This window comes from Agelaius tricolor, unplaced genomic scaffold (assembly GCF_023055355.1).
Source record: "Agelaius tricolor isolate 1412-34295 unplaced genomic scaffold, bAgeTri1.0.p SCAF_4, whole genome shotgun sequence".
NCBI classification, from domain to species: Eukaryota; Metazoa; Chordata; class Aves; order Passeriformes; family Icteridae; genus Agelaius; species Agelaius tricolor.
Window position 1 is genome coordinate 25,083,264 of NW_027269264.1, and position 16,552 is coordinate 25,099,815.

Consider the following 16,552-nt stretch of genomic DNA (forward strand, 5'->3'; position numbering starts at 1 on the left):
TAAAAAGGTCACAATTCATTGCGGAATTATTTTAGTTCTTCCCTCATCCAACATGACACCTTCCCCTTAATGCTTTTTTTCATCAAACTGTTTCAAAAGTGATATTGTTTTTCAGAGTTTCAGTTTTACATAGGTTTTGTTTGACATAGAATACTCAGCACATGTCTTGAGTGGTCCCTGAACTTTCTCTCAAGCAAAGTATTCCAGCAAATGGACTTATTTTTTCCCATAGTGCGGTGTCCTTATTGTTAAATCGTACATACAAGGAAAGGAGAAGCAATGCTTGAATTTCTGTGTGAGTTTACAGGGTGATTGGGTTTTAACTACACTGAGTAGAGGTTTTACCTATTGATCAACAGCACGTGGACATGAAGATTCATTTCTATAGCTGTATCTCTAGAAGCTACTCACTTGGTGGAATGAGTTTACTTCAAACTGATAAAAGCATGCTTAAAACATGCAGAAAATGAGAAAGAGATGATCATCAAGTTACAACTGTACTTCACCACATTTGGTATAAAAGCCAACCTTACCCCTATAAGTGTGGAAGTACTGATGCATTTCTGACAGAACTAACAATCTTGTTTTACCTACCCCTGCTCAGCTGCAGAGCTGGATTCTTCAGCTATGGTGTGGCTGGACTGCAGGTGATCTGAAAAACTGATCAAGTCAGCAACAGCTGGACTGGTCAACAGTTTCTGCTCCAGAGGATCTGTGGTTAATGGAAGGGTGCCACTCTGTAAACTATCTCCTGAGGTACTTTGCTTCAGGAAAAAGCTGAAGTTACAACATGAATGGGAGGGAGAAAAATACAAAGGTAAAGATATAAGCATAAAATCATAAACTTATTATTTTCTACATTCACTTTTCAGAAGTAGCAAAAGAAGGAAACACAACATTAAAAAGCTTGACAACACACAATAAATTTCATCCTGTTCCTACCCCTGCAACTTATACAGGCAGAGTAAATTAACACATAGAGAGATTTGATCTGCAAAAGAAGACATCCTACACTGGACATAAACCATTACAAGTGAACTCAGTTTGTCATGGCTTCAAATCAGCAATAGTGTATTAATAGGTGACACATCACTGAAAATGGCTGCTTACTGTAATGTGACATTACAGACTACACGATCATACACCATTCTAAGCACATGACAACACAAATATGTCTTGCTTTGCTAAGTCTCTGAAGTACATACTCTACATTTAATACAGGTGTTCAATTTCTTCATTAGAGAACAGTGGAACTTCTGTTTCTTAGCAATAACCACTACAGTGAGAACTGGAACTTAAAATTAAGTTCTATTTTTCATAGTGCAACTAAAAGAGGTTAAAAACAGCAAGCAGAGAAGCTTGAACTGCAGAAACAATAAGGTAGAGCATCGGGAACTGAATGCTCCTAACAACTTTGGTCTGGGAAAAATTCTTTGCTGACAGATTTTAAAACCTCTTCCTATGCTTTTATAAAGTCCATAGGCTTTGTTTTAACATCAAAACAAAATGAAAACTGACTTAAAGCTTCCATACAGTTACGCTTAAAAAGAAAATATGAAACAAAAAGTGATAAAAAGGCAACCAGTTCTTTGGGTTTTGGCTGTTTAACAATGCAGCTCAATAGTTTACACAAATTATAATTTCCTTCAGTACAATCACAACTATCGAATAGGCAGTAACATTCTTGCTAACATCTAGATGGGGAAACATATCAAAGATCCTCTTGTGAAAAAATATAACCATGCACAGGTACAAAGGCAGAAATTGAGTATTGCTAAAATGCACTGACCTTGCAGAGCCACGAAGGTCTTTAAATTCAACATTAAGCAAAGGTAGGAAGGTACTTTTACAAAAAGGGCAGGTAGTGTTCAGGTTTGAGTCATCTGCTGTCCACCCAGCCATGATTTCTTCATCATAAACCAAAGCATCACAAGCTCTACATTGAGAGCAGCTTGACATCAAGACCTGGAACAGCAAAGAATTAACATTATCAGGGCTCTTTTACAATTTCTATAGGCTTAGTACCCCTAGAAGTTTAACAGGTACCAGAAGGCCAGTGGGGAGAAATGAGTTCATCACTTCTTTCCCACCATACTCAGAATTATCTCATCCACATTAACTTTTACCTATGAAATAAAGATATAAGTAATTTATTTCTGACATGGAAAAAGCATTACCCCAAAAGGCCACTAATTTAGCATTTGCAATTGCTTGCTTCTATGAAGACTTCAGCATATACAAATTGTTTTGAATTGTATAAGTAAATGCATGTCTACTTATCCAAAAGAGCAAAGAAATCCCACAAAACCAATCAAACACAGAAGAAACCTTTATAATAGTGTGGTGTGTCTGCCCTGGCCGGATGCCAGGCGCTCACCAAAGCCACTCTAGCAATCTCCCTATTCAAGTGAACAGGGGAAGAAAAATATGACAAAAGGCTCTTGAGTCATAATAGAGACAAGGAGATCACTCAGCGATTACTGTCACAATAAGGGAAACTAGGGGAAATTAATTTAATTTTCTACCAATTAAAAGTTCAAGTAGGTTAATGAGAAATTATCTCAAATTTTAAAACACATTCCTGCTACCCCTCCCTTCTTCCCAGGCTTCACTTTAATTTCTGACTTCTCCACCTTCTTCTTTGAAATGGCACATGGAAATGGGGAAAGGGGATTGTGGTCAGTTCATCCCATGTTTTTCTGACACTCCTTCCTCCTCACACTCTTCCCCTGCTCCAGCATGGGGTCCCTCCCACAGGACATAGTCCTAACACAAACTTCTCTAGGGTAAGCCCTTCCCATGGGCTTCAGCTCTTTACTAGTTGCTCCAGCATGGATCTCCTGCAGGGTCACAAGTCCTGCCAGCAAACACGCTCCAGCCCGGGCTCCTCTCCCCATGAGGTCAAGGTGCTGCCCGGATTATAATCTATATAATCTATATATAATCTATAGGGTTAGCTTCCTTTGGGCACCCACCTGCTCCAGCACGGCGCACATGGCTGCAGGGGCACAGCTGTCTCGCTGTGGTCTGCACCACAGGCTGCAGGGAATCTCTGCCCTGGTGCCTGGAGCACCTCCTATCCCTCCTTCTGCACTGACCTGGGTATCTGCAGAGGGATTTCCTGTCACGTGTTTTCACTCCTCTCCTGCAGCTGCTGTTGCACAGCATTCTTTTCCCCTTCTCAAACACACTATCCCAGCATTGCTGCCACTGTCACTGCCTTGGCCAGTGGGGAGTCCAGTCTGGAGCTGGCTGGCATTGGCTCTGTCGGACATGGGGGAAAGTTCTGGCAGCTCTTCTGCTACCCAATCCTTGCCATGCAAACCCAGTACAAGTGGAAAATCAGAATGTTGTGTCTTTACCTAATAGAAGTCTCACCACTAAGCTAGATGGAGAACTGGAGAAAAATGGTAAAATTAATCCTGTACTAACTGGAGAATGGACTATATACCTTACTCTATCCCCTTACTTCATTGTTTCAGTCAGATGGGTGAAAAAAACCCCAAACACCAGCCTCAAACACAGCTTCTAATAAATTTTAGAGCTAATAAATATTCATTATAATGAAATTTTTTAGTTTGCTATACCCTTGATATAATGCAGTGCAGAAGCTTGACAAGCCTAGATGTCCAGAACACCAAACATAAATGAAAATTAACCAGGATCTAGCAAAATAACACTACAGCTGAGAGAAAAGCAACCAAGGCAAATACAGTGATCATTGCCTATGTATCTGAAATCTGAAAGTATCTGCATGTAATAAATGAAAAAGAAACCCATACTAAAACATAATTTAATTTGGCTGGGATAGAGTTAATTTTCTTGTTAGTATTCTCTGTAGTCCTGTGTTTCAGTCTGGTAACCAGCTCCATGTTAACTTATAACATTCCAATATTTTAGTTATTGCTGCATAGGGCTTTGTACATCATCATGGACATTTTTCATTATATGCACAACTCAGCCAGCAGGCTGTGACAGGACACAGACAGGACAGCTGGCCTCAGCTGACCAAATGATACTGTGTAACATCAAGTTCAGAGATAAAACTCTGTGTTTTCCAAGGTAGCCCTTCCTTGAGGTGTCAGGGTGCTGACTGATCTCTGCATTACTATTTTCTTTTGATTGTGTCTCCCTCTTTTTTATTTTTTCCCCCAGAATTCATGTATTAAATTGTCTTTATCTCAACTCTCAAGCTTTTTTTCTTTTGCCCTTTCCATTCTGTCCCCCATTTAAAGGGGATTAAGCAAATACCTGTGTGAGGGCCTTGGTGCTGGCTGCTGTCAACTCATCACAATGATTTAGTAACACAATTTCCATAAGGAAAATAAAATCTAAAACCCCACAAAAGCTCCTGTTCACCTGTAATTTTCCTTCATTTCAAGTTTTTACCTTTCCCTCAACAATTTTTCTCTATATATATGATGGATGCATAAAATATTTAAGACACTCTTCTTTTTTAAAGCTGTCACACTCCAAGTTACAAGTATTAAGCATCTCTGCAGTAGAAACAAGGAAAAAATGTTTTGAAAAAACCAACCACAATGCAACTAAACAGGTAATCAATGCATACAGTACTATTAACTAATTATAGCTTTCATCTATAAGTTTATTAATCTTACCTCCATTGCATAGTTCTGGAAAATGCTGGATAAACTAGTATTATGTGAAGAGCTGTGCTCTGATTTCTCAGAATCTAGAAGTTTCATACTTTTTGGGAATGAAACTTCACCTGTACAGAAAGAGTCATTTGAGTTTTGTTTTCAAGCAAAGAATAATTAATCCATTCCCAAAGAAAATAACTTCTGTTAAACCAAGGCAAGAAAATTGTTCCAAAAGATCTCCAAAGATATGAGTATCTTGCTGACATTACAATCACAATATAGATAATGTTCACGATTAACATTTCTACATTATTTTTCTAACACAATATATCACAGATTAGTAAAAGAAAAACACAAAGAAAAAATAGACTGGTAAAGAGCAGTAAGACTGCTCAATGTATATTGACCAACTCTAAAAAGTTGACTAGCCATGATTTCTTGAATAATACATCCATATGTAAACAGCAAATGTAAGGACAGCACCAGGTGAGGCGTATGATACCAAAAATGCCATTACTGCACTTAGATTTTCCACTTTTAACACTGCACTAAACCAAATATTTTTGTATTGGTAATGCTAGATTTTATGATTATGAACCTTGTCCAGGACAAGGGGAAAAGGAGTTGGAATACATTCACCAGAAGGAAATGGATGGGATCACTCCTAAAAGGCAAAATTATCAGAATTATTTTTTTACAAGCCCAAATTTTTCTAAAGAAAAGAAATCACCACCAGTATCCTCTCATCATAAAGAAGTCTCCTGTGTTTTTTCAGCTCAAGATTATGTTTGTGAACAAATTTTGCATATCCTGTTAGCTGCCACTCTTTATAGTTAGCTCTAATAAGCCTCCTAACTAACTGGAACTAGAAGACATTTTGTCAAGATTTTGTGATATGGGGGCACTTTATCTCCACTATGCAAGACAGTTCTTCCTCTCTTGATATTTCTCTCTCTCTGTAAAGCAGACAGCTTTACCATATTTGCATCACTGAAGTATTGTATTACAAAGAGACCTAAACCAACACCACAGCAGGTTCAGAAACACATCTTTTTTCTCAAAATAAGAATCAAATCTACCTGAATTAAATCTGAACTGAAAATTACGAGATTTATTTATTCCAGCTTTACATCTGGCAGGGAGGAGGGAAGGAAGGTTTGCAACAGGCTCACAGTCGTCAACGATTTACCTACTTAAGTTCAGACCAAGTATATATCCAACAGTTCCTATTCCATGGTAAAGATGGATAACTTTTAGAGTGTATTGCTTTAGGTTTTTTGTGCGCATGAACTACAGGGCTGTTCTGTTGATTTGGTTTTGGTTGGCTTGCTTTTTTCCTCCCTCAAATGATCTGTCTCTGTTAGTTATGCAACTATTTGCAGTTGCCAAACTGCTCAGCTTTTCTGTACTAATATTTCACTATTAATACTTTCATGAGTTTACATGAATGAGCAGGTGTTTCTTGCTATAATTAGTTAGCAATCTTCCTATCACATACACAGGAAGTATTTTATGGTTAAACTCCTGCATATTGTATCAGCTTTTTATACATTCAACAAAGAGAGAAGCATTAGCTACTTGCTACTGCAAGAGAACAGTATAGAATGAAAGTAAAAACTTGCTTTTAATACTCTTAAGGGCTTGAAATAGTTCACATTGTCATAGCTTCCATTGTTTTGAGTGATTTCATACACAACAGTTTTCCCTGTTTGTTGTATTATAATCAAATTATCAGAGGAAAATAAAACCAAATCATCTCACCTGCACTGCAATGCTGTCTTCCTACATCTCCACCACTGCTGCTACTACCAAGACTAGTAGTGCTTTGTGCAAGCTCATTTGTAAGTAGGCCTGAGACTCCAGTTCTTGATGACAGATTATCTCCCAAAATACTATCATCAAAGCCCACAGGGAAGTTATAGTCTGGTCGATGGCTTTCTTCCTTTAATGCAAGAAGAAAAAGTAGCATTTTTGAGTACCTCCACTTCCATCTTTATCCTAAAGAATAAATAATTAAACTAGCAGATTAAGATAAATCTCGTTGTAACAAAAATTATCAGATGTAAGATTAATCTATGTAGCCTCAAGAAGTGCAGACACTGGACAAAGCAAGAGGATATTGAAAAACTGACAAACTGAGTGACAAAACAATAGTGATATAAATTTATTCATTACAGAGAAACAGGAAAAATGATGCAGACACATCATTTGAAGGCACAATACCAAGACATCACAAAAAAAAGAGGAAGTTACAATATTAATCTCTTAATATCTTCTTTCATTCTTGTCATTAGTATGTGAAATGCTTTACTCTGAAAAACACTCTGTTAGTCACAGAATTTCCAAATTCCTGATAAGTAAATTTACTAGATCTCAGGCTGTACCTTATTACTTTCAACTTTGACCCTCACCAATCTGACTTCCTGGGTTTGTAAATTATTTTCACAACCTAGTTTTCTAAAGTATGACAGGGCAGTATGGCATCATTTAAGGTGACATAAATTTGTACTTACCGGGGTTTCTTGGTTCGGTTTCTTTACACATAAATAAAAAGATTAATAAAGAAATGGGAGATTTTTGTTGAGAACAAAAAGCTAAAACTTATTGCATTGAGACCATCTAATTTCCTTTTGTCTGAAAAGTGAGGGTTTTTTAATGGCAAGGAAAAACACCATAGATGAAGTGTAGTTTTTATTAACTAATAAAAGTCAATACTTAATTAAAAAGTAAAACCACCTAGAGAAGCAATCTTCTGGACATAGAAGTTAGCCCTCTAACTTTGTGTCCCCGAATTTTTCATACTGAAAAACACTTACCTCATCATCTGAGTAACTATATGCTGATGTTACCACTCCCCACATCTTACTGGCCACATTGGCAGCCTGCTTCATGCCTGATTTCAAAACATCAATTTTTGGTCCAGACAGTATATTGTCTAACTTCAGACTGGATAAAGTTGTTACAACAGTTCCCAATGAGCCATGCGGGGAAGAACGAGCCAGTCCTGTCAAAGATGACGACCGCTCCTTTTGAACTTGTGGGTGAGTTTGTTGCTTTGATCGTACAGTGAATGTTTTGGATCTGCAGACAGAAGGACTTCTTCGACTTTCATAACACTTGGAGGATGGCAGGAGGGGATCCAAGGGCAGGCTTGACCTTCGTTCTTGGGAGTGACCAAGTGTACCAGAAGCTTCTGCTTCCTTATCTGGCTTGTGCAGTTCCATGCTGGGAAACTTGCTACCCAAGGGGTTCTTCAAATTCATATAGCTCTCTATTTCATCTGCCAAATTACGTGCTGCAACTGGTGACATCAACTTTTCCCCAGGTTCTGGATAACCTGGTTGTGTGCTGTCAGTAGCTAGCAAAGACAGAGGGTCCAAGCCTACTTCAACATCTTCCCTTTCAATAGGCTTAACCACTCCATAAAAGCTATTTCTTTTAGCAGTTGCATCTTTGGATTCAGGTTTCTGGTTTTTAGACTCAGCTGACTGCTCAAGATTTATGTCTTCTACAGCAGTCATGTTTGCATCTCTTCCATTCTCAAGATCTTCCTGTCCTTCCCCAGGTTCTTCCAGCACTGGTGAAGACCTATGATCTAGATCCCAATCACTCTGAGTCACACCACTCCAAGTGTCACTTATGCCAGAAACCTGCTGGTCAGTGATATTTTCAAAGCTGTGGGATTTAGGTGAAGTTTTGGTCCCAGATAAAGCTGCTGTTAAGATCTTGGCATCTGCTCCCATCATTATTGCTATTTCTTTAGAATGCAAGTCCAAGCTGCCTTTTTTCAGCAGCATTCCAGCTCTGCTTTCACTACTGAAACTGCAGCTTCTCTCTGAAAACAGTTTTTGTCTCTTCTGTCTTTTTTCACTTGTCTTCTTAGGAGAAACATTACCAAAGACTGTATCTTCGACTGAATCCTGAGTTATGAACAGTGGGCTAGAAACTGTTTCTGAAAGAGAAAATGCATTAATAATATGGTGTCCATAGCCACCAAAAATGCTTATTTCCTGAAACCATGTGAAATCTCCTTAATCTCCTTACATAGAGAACACTGGGAGTACTACAGTTCCAATATATCCATTAAGAAGTTACACTAGCATGAATATGTTATTTCACTGCAAAGACATCCTGCATATCAAAAGCCACTTACTCTTTGGAATCAAAGCTGTTTATGGCTTCTGTGTCCTTTCCCTGTGCCAACACACAGGGAGTAAGTACTACATCCATGAACTAAAGGAAACTACAATTTTAAGTAAAAGTTACTCTGGTTGGTTTTGGTTTTTCCCTCCCAAGAGCTACATTCAAGATTTAAACACCAAACACCATAGTTCATTCTGGTTCTGAAAAAAAGTATAAAGTGTGTCTGGCCAACACAGATGCATTATTTAATTTATGACACAGATGTGTATTTAGAAAATACTAATTAAGTTTAGCATGTGGAAGCCATAAACTAATCTTATAAATGTTCCTATTTCCTATGGGTAATTGGGAATATTTACTACCTAGATATCTGTGTTAGCAAAGTTAAAATCTTCATAAGTATGGAAATTCTACTATATTAGGACCTCAAGAGAAGACCTGTTGTACCACATCCACCTGCTGGAGAATGTTTGAGTCTCACATCAATGCTGCTTCTCGGCTAGCCATCAGTTCTCATAATTGCCAATATGTTTCAAGAAACTTCTTACCTGTGACTCCATTCTGTGCTATCAAGCTACACTGAAGCTGGACTACCTTGTCTTAGTCAAAAACAGACACAAAGGCAGAAAAAAAAATAATTGATCCCCAAGATTTGGCTTTTATATATCCAGAAATCTTTTTCATCACAACTCTTGAGATAAGTAAATAAATTTTGTATTGCACAAAGACAACACACATTGTTCCTGCATTACAGAACAGCAATGTAAGCTGCAGGAATAGAGACAGACTTGTCCAAGATCAGCAAGGTTTAGAAACCAAAATCAAGACTGGACACACTATTTCTCTTTGTTTCCTACTATATTACTGAAACACTCTCAGTGCAGGGCAGGGAAAATCTTGATTTCAGTCTACAGAACAGTGATTTTCAACCTTAGAATCTAGAGGTTCCTTCTATGTTACCTGCACAGGATAACGGTGGAAAACAAACATTGTGCAAGACATCTGCACCTTCAAAGTTTTATTTCTTTTAAAATACAAAATAGATTGCAAAACACTACAGCACAACAAGATCAGGACTTTAGCAAGCTCTGTTTCACCCAGTGACTCACCATCACTGCTCTTCCTTCCACTGCTATCAAAAATGCCTGATGGAACTTTCACAATACTGTTACCCCAAGCAGGTGGATCAGCTGGACTTGGAGTTTCTATATTCAGCTGTTGCTTTTCATAAGATTTTTCTGTAGAAATCTCTGCAAGAAAGAGAATGTGAACATTAGGAGATAGATAGATATGGATATATAAAGTTAAGATTTAACTTACTAATTATTTGCACTGGTACATAAAATATAAACTCCAACTGTCACCTTATGTAATAACAAACTAAAGGATCAGTCCTACTAGGTACTGAGCATTTCCTGGAACCAATACCCAGAAAGGTTACAGCTGCCAGCATTATGCAGAGAGTGCTTAGCTGTTCACAGGGTTATAGCATTTGCTGTTTCTCCCCACGGTATTTTTTTCAACTAACCAAAGCAGAATAAGAACAGTAGTTCACAGATTTTCATGCAGGGCAATTTGTTTAATGAGAGCTTTTAAAAGCCCTAACTCACATAACAGATCTCATAACTCAGATATGAAACAAATTCAGTAAGGGAAACAACAAAATACAGAAAAACTAAGGGCAAAATTTGAACAGAAGACAGGAGATGACCCTAAGGCTGTCTATAACTGGGAAGAGTTTGTAAGAAAAATTAGCATCTTTCATTAGGTCAACAGGTACAGCTAAAAAAATTATCAAGATTTCAAACAGATAAATGAGGGAAATGGAATGTAAATTACTGCATACCCAACATTTGTCCATTTTTTCCATCTATATTAAGTTAATCCAATAAAAGGCTATTTCTACCTATACATTCCACTACTATAATTTAGGACAAAGAAGTAAAATAACTATATGAAATCTACCGTATTCTGAGCATTGGAATATTATTAATTCAATACACTGGGTATTTGTGACATTCTAATGCATGAAACACATTTATTACCAAAAGCCTTCACCAACATGAAACACGCATACTTAACCTCCTATTAAGTCCTCAAGGTTAGAAGAAATATCTTTCTTTACTTGAGTTTCAGTTGCAGGAAGACTATCCTCACCATCTCTCAAGAGTTCATCCTTGGATCTGTAACCCTGGTCTGATTGACCACCTGTTACAAGAAATGCAAACACATGCTTCAAGCTCATTCTCCCTTCCTAAATTTGTTTTCAATAAGAAAATAAAGGATCTGAAATTTATTTGTTTCATATGTTATCTCTCCAGAAAAGTTCACATTAAGATCTCCAAAATGTCTCATTTCTGGAAAGACCTTCTCAACTCAGTGATGATAACACCAGAGATAATTCGGCTATAATAATCCAAATTTACTTTTCTAATTATACTAAATATGAGTGATTCGCCGAGAAGCACTATGGTGACTAACTATTTTTAATGCACTGTATCTGCTCTCATTCCTTTCCTATAACATTAGCATGAAATATTTAACTGCTGGGTAAGCTAAATTCTCAAATGCATTAACAAAAGAAATTTAGACAAGCACAGCCATAATTGAGCAAGCTTCTAACAGTGAATACAGCCCTGGAAAAAACCTGTACTATAAACTGTGCTATATCTTTGCACTGTATGCCAAATTATAAATTGTAATAGGAAAAAAAGTAAAACTACAAACATTTTTTAAAAATGCTATACCAGTTAAACTTGCCAGCTGTAACTCACTAAAAACCCAAAAGTTTACAGTAATCAAAGAAGTCTGTCACATGAAAAAAAATACAGAAAGTCTCTTTTCTCTGTTATTATTTATCTGAAGTGCTGCTGCATGTGCAAAAAGACAAAAATACTACATGGACACATTTCACAGCAACATGTTAAACTGGATTGTTCATATACTTCAGAGTACCTATTAGCACTCATTACTGCAACAAAAAAGATCAAAGTAAGTTATTGAATGTGAAAGGTGTTAGGAAGCTCCATAAAACTTGAGTGACAGATACCATTCATCTACCATACATATCACTGCTATTTATTTTACCAACAAATAACAACTCTGTTAAAAAGAATTAAAAATTTGAGCAGCCATCAATTAATACATTTGGCTACTATATTAAAAACTTTTTATATAGAAAATTAAATTCTGACATTCTCAGGTGCTTATTTTTTCTCTGTCAGATTTTCAGTAATGTTAGTATCCCTGCCTTGAGCAGAAGTGTCAATACCCCTTCAATAAATGGGTGAATTACCTGCAGGAGTAACATTCAAGGGTAGAAATAATGCACACGTGCATCCAAGGCTTCACACCATAAGTCTGCACCCCACACCGTGATAGCCAAGGACAAATGCGGCACCCAAGAGACAGCAAAGAGCAAAAAGCAGAGCAACAAAGAGCAGAGAGAAGGGAAGTTCAGTAATCTAGGCAGACATATCAGATGAAGCACAGAGATCAGACTCAAAGTTCTCTTTACAGAAGGGCTCAAGATATTAAAAACACGAAGAGTGTGCAAGAATAATTTTGTGCATTAAGTTTTGAAGTACACATAGAAAGGGAGTTTAGTTGAAACTGCACAGGTAGGATGTGATCAGTACTAGAGCAGATAAGAAGAACCATGCATTTTGTCTGGCCATCCCAAATGATTAACTTCCTGTGCACTCTTTTTACTTCAGTTTGTCAGGAGGAGTGCACACTATGTTTAATGTTTTCCTCCAGCTTATCACCTGCCTTTCCATTCCCATAGTGTCTCCTAAAACTTGTATGCCAAGGTTCTGACAATTTCTGTATTTATTTCAAAGTTTAGCCACTACTATTAAGACACTTGAATACGGTGTTTAAAAGCATAGTTTTACCATAACCTAACATAACATACTAATTCCATGAATGCTAATTAGACCTTTCTGAGATATTATCAAGGAAAAACATTTTCAAGTGTTTCCTTCTAATCACCTCACCAAACATCACTCTTTTCACAGAAAGATTTTACTGACATGGACTACCACTTCTGTGAATAAATGACAGCATGCAAAAATTAAACAGCCTCATTATGTCAGAGGCTTCATTCCTTTTCTGAAGGTTAGCACAAAAAGCAGGGTATGTGAGACCACAGTAAAACATTTCTTTTCATATAACAGTATTTCTGCTATGGTACATTCTGAATTAAAGCATGATGTGCAGTAAAGGAGAAATGTTCAACAATAGTGTGCAACAAAAGTGTACTTTTTTTATGCAAGTTAACTCCACACTGCTCTACAGCCTCAAGAAGGGAAAGCAGTAGTTGTAAAGGGGAAATCAACAGGACACTAGAAAATTTAGCCTTTTGGGGAACTGTTAGTAGTAAACCCAGCAGAATCTAGTAAATCTAGTACCTGTGCTAGAGTGATTATCAACGGAATCAAGCCTGACTAAGTCACTGACGAAGAGGGTGTGCTCCCCACTGTTAGCATCATTAGAACTATCCACGCTACCATGGCTCACCATGTCCCCATCAGTTCCACCCGTGGGACTCCGCAGAGCTAAAGACATGAACAAGAGCTGGTTAGTAAGAGAGAACTTAATTGTTCAGATTTTTAAATAAATCTAACCTCTTCAGAGAACAGTAAACACTTCTGCTCACACATATCAAATAAGAGTATGAAATTCTGGCAACAGAAATCAAGATAATTAATCCTTCAGTATGCAAAAGACATTCTAATTCTGTTATAAGCATCAAGTTGGCAAATATCAATTTTTATACATTGAAGGACAGATTTTCCACTTTCAAAAGTCACAATGTTAGCTGCAATCCCTCTGAAAATACGTTATGCCCTTGTTCACCAGAAATAAATCTATTTCAACTAACTTATTACCTGGTATCACAGGCACTTGTGGGATCTTCATTGATTTCTTCAGGCACTGCCTAAACTGCACTGTGCCATGAACTACATTTCGTACCTTTGTCCACAGGAATATGCCACTGCGGTTACCACTAGGCCAAGAAGACTCTAAAACCGCCTGTAGAAAGAGACATTTTTGCAATAACAAAACACAGTAAGGAAGTTACATTAAAAAAACACAGTATGGTGAGAAGCTTCACCCCTGCCACCAATAAAAAAAAGCATTTTGCTACCAACCATGTGAAGTAGGACAAATACCTCAATTTTTATGAGCTCTTCCCTTTTATCCCACAGGTCAGTACAAAATAGTTGAGTATAACAGACAACGGATCAAAATTACTTTAATTAAACAAGGTGGGTTTTGTTCTTATCTACATATTTTGATAGCAACAGAAGACCATAGTAACATCTCCTTTCTTTTTCCATTATATAGTTTACCATGAAGTGTCATCAGGAACTGGAAGCAAGGAAAGAGAGGGAGGCTACTTCAACTAGCCTAATTCCAGCCTTCATCCATTTTGGATCTTGCTATCTTAAAGAATACACCTTAGAATAGATTTATTGGACATGGAAGGACTAGATGGTTCCAAAATTTGCAAATGGAAACAGTGTAAATCTGTATTTCAATAGAATTTTTGGTTAGCCAAATAGCACGGGAATGTAAATTTAATATTGTAGAACCATTTAGTGTAGATTCAGTCATTCTGTAAGCATGTCCAAAAGGATGGCTTGAGTAACAGAATCAGCAAATCCAAGTGAAGAGCTGCAAGAAACAACCTTAAAAACATGCTACCGGACATTGGGAGTGACAACTGCAAAAGGCACTGGACCCTTACCTTATTGTAATAACCATAGGTGATGGCATTTGGCTGTATTCCAGCATTTTTCATTTCAAAAAGAACTCTCACAGCCTGAACAGGCTGACCCCACAGTCCACAGAGCTGCATTACTACTCTGTAACAGACCTGACAAGATACAGAAATGTGTAAATGGACTAAAGACAAGAATTTTGAAGTGTCTTAGGCTCTTTCCTGATTTCCAACTTTTACACATGTAAAAGGAAAAACTAAGAACAACTAGTTAGTCCATAACATGCTACAGCCAGAAGAGGGAGCAAAAATTAAAGAGCAAGTCACAGAAACTGAAATAACATCAACAGTCACACTGTTGACCATGTCAATTTTTTCTTTTTCTAGTCAGGTCTGCTATTAGAGAAATAAAGGAGATAACGTGCCCACATGAAAAGCATGACAACTTGCTGCTTTGTGCCTGGGGCTACTACTGAAAGAATTGTATGCTGCACACAAACCCATCATCCCTTCAGTGCAGTAAGGCTGCAAAGCACTAATTAAAGTGCAATAAAAACCAGGGATATTCAGTAACTTCCTTCTGGAAGTCATCTGTGAGAAGACTAGCAACACTGAGTTGGAGTAGTTGACCCAGCACACACTACACTGGGGATAAAAAAAAGGGACTTAATTTCCAGTTGCTGTAGTTAAGCTGACTTGAGATGATTTTAAGGTGGCTTTAAACACAGGTCTAACCATAAGTATGCTTAACCTGGTGGTGTCAGCAAAACACACTGTCGCTGCACCTTGTCTTCTATTTCACAATCATAGTAGCTTTTTGATTTGCACTTGCCTCATCTAGTAGTTCCACTTCGGTTTTCCTCATTTTAATCAGAACATCATATGCCTGTTGCAGTGCTTTGACCTTGGGATGTGCAACTCTGACATAGGCTGGCAGGCAAATAAACCATAGGCTGTAACTATGACTGAAGAGACACTTAGCCCACTGGGAGGGGTTTACATAATATTTCTTGGCTAATTTATGTGCTGTTTTTATCTCCTGTAAAGGTGAAACAAAACACAGAATCAGATAAAAGACATAAGATCTTGAATCTAGAAATCTAACTCAGATGCTGGCATCTCAGCATTTAATAATAATAGACACACATTCAGCTGAAGATCCCTTTTTACCATTCTCTTATTAAGATGCTCTGCAAAAAAAAAAAACTAGCATCAGGATCAATCTTTTTTTCCCACACTAAGCATTAATTTCAATTTAATTTTATATTACAGTCTAAAGCTTAAAAATGCATTTGACAATAAACTGTAATCTCAGATGGTAATTTTTTAATCTCTTCTGTTTCTTTTACTTGTAAGTTACAGAGACCAAACCTCTAACTTATACTATAAACAGGCAGTGGCAGTTTTACCAAGAAAATTTGTATCTTTCAGTGATCACACAGTGATTACAGTGAGACTCCTCTGACCTGTTTTGTCCTCTTTGCCATGAGTGCTGGACTATTTGAAATGCTGCTTCCAGCTGGGTGTTTGCTGAAGGAGAGCTTGAGCTCCTGTGGCCTGTCAAAGAGCTTGAAATCCAGCCGCGGGAAGTTTTTATAGCTACATGGATGATTTAAAAAAAAAAAAAGAAAATAAAAGTTGTTCACATACCTGCTCATAGCAGGAAAGCCAGACAAAGACAACTAATATGGGAAAAAATGACAAACAGGAGAATAAAGAACCAGGAGAAAAATAAAACAGCAAGATACTTTCAGCCTTATTCACAAATATACTACAAGAAGATGCCTTGGACATTAAGCCTCCAAAGACAATGGAAATAAGAAGCAGACTGCTAACCACGTCATGAAGGTCAGGGGAGCACAGACGGTGATTAACAAGGACAACGGCAAAAACCAGAACACTCATGATCCCATGATCAAGAGAGACAGGAAGAAATAAATTGTACCCAGTGTGTCTGAAACTCCACACTTCTTGCACAGGGCTGAAAAAGACTGAATGCAAGAAATCTGAAAAGCGGAGCACATGTTTTGCTCTTTTGGTTCATCATCTGCAGATCAATAGTACTTGGTAGAATCATAAC

At 37.5% G+C, this 16,552-nt stretch overlaps 1 protein-coding gene across 5 annotated transcripts in view; it reads right to left on the minus strand.

The window, feature by feature from the left end:
• The window catches only part of DENND4C (DENN domain containing 4C), a 72,521-nt gene that overhangs the window by 12,286 nt on the left and 43,683 nt on the right, over positions 1-16,552 (minus strand). For 4 of the 5 annotated variants that reach the window (XM_071424939.1, XM_071424942.1, XM_071424940.1 and 1 more), the window contains exons 16-27: positions 15,939-16,071; positions 15,305-15,511; positions 14,500-14,628; positions 13,637-13,781; positions 13,157-13,303; positions 10,827-10,952; positions 9,854-9,994; positions 7,418-8,553; positions 6,363-6,543; positions 4,620-4,729; positions 1,790-1,965; positions 595-777 (exon numbers count right to left, since the gene is read on the minus strand). In XM_071424939.1, the coding sequence (XP_071281040.1) occupies positions 595-777; positions 1,790-1,965; positions 4,620-4,729; positions 6,363-6,543; positions 7,418-8,553; positions 9,854-9,994; positions 10,827-10,952; positions 13,157-13,303; positions 13,637-13,781; positions 14,500-14,628; positions 15,305-15,511; positions 15,939-16,071 (2,814 nt within the window). The remainder of the gene's footprint in view (positions 1-594; positions 778-1,789; positions 1,966-4,619; positions 4,730-6,362; positions 6,544-7,417; positions 8,554-9,853; positions 9,995-10,826; positions 10,953-13,156; positions 13,304-13,636; positions 13,782-14,499; positions 14,629-15,304; positions 15,512-15,938; positions 16,072-16,552) is intronic. The other variant, XM_071424943.1, reaches the window with a different exon arrangement.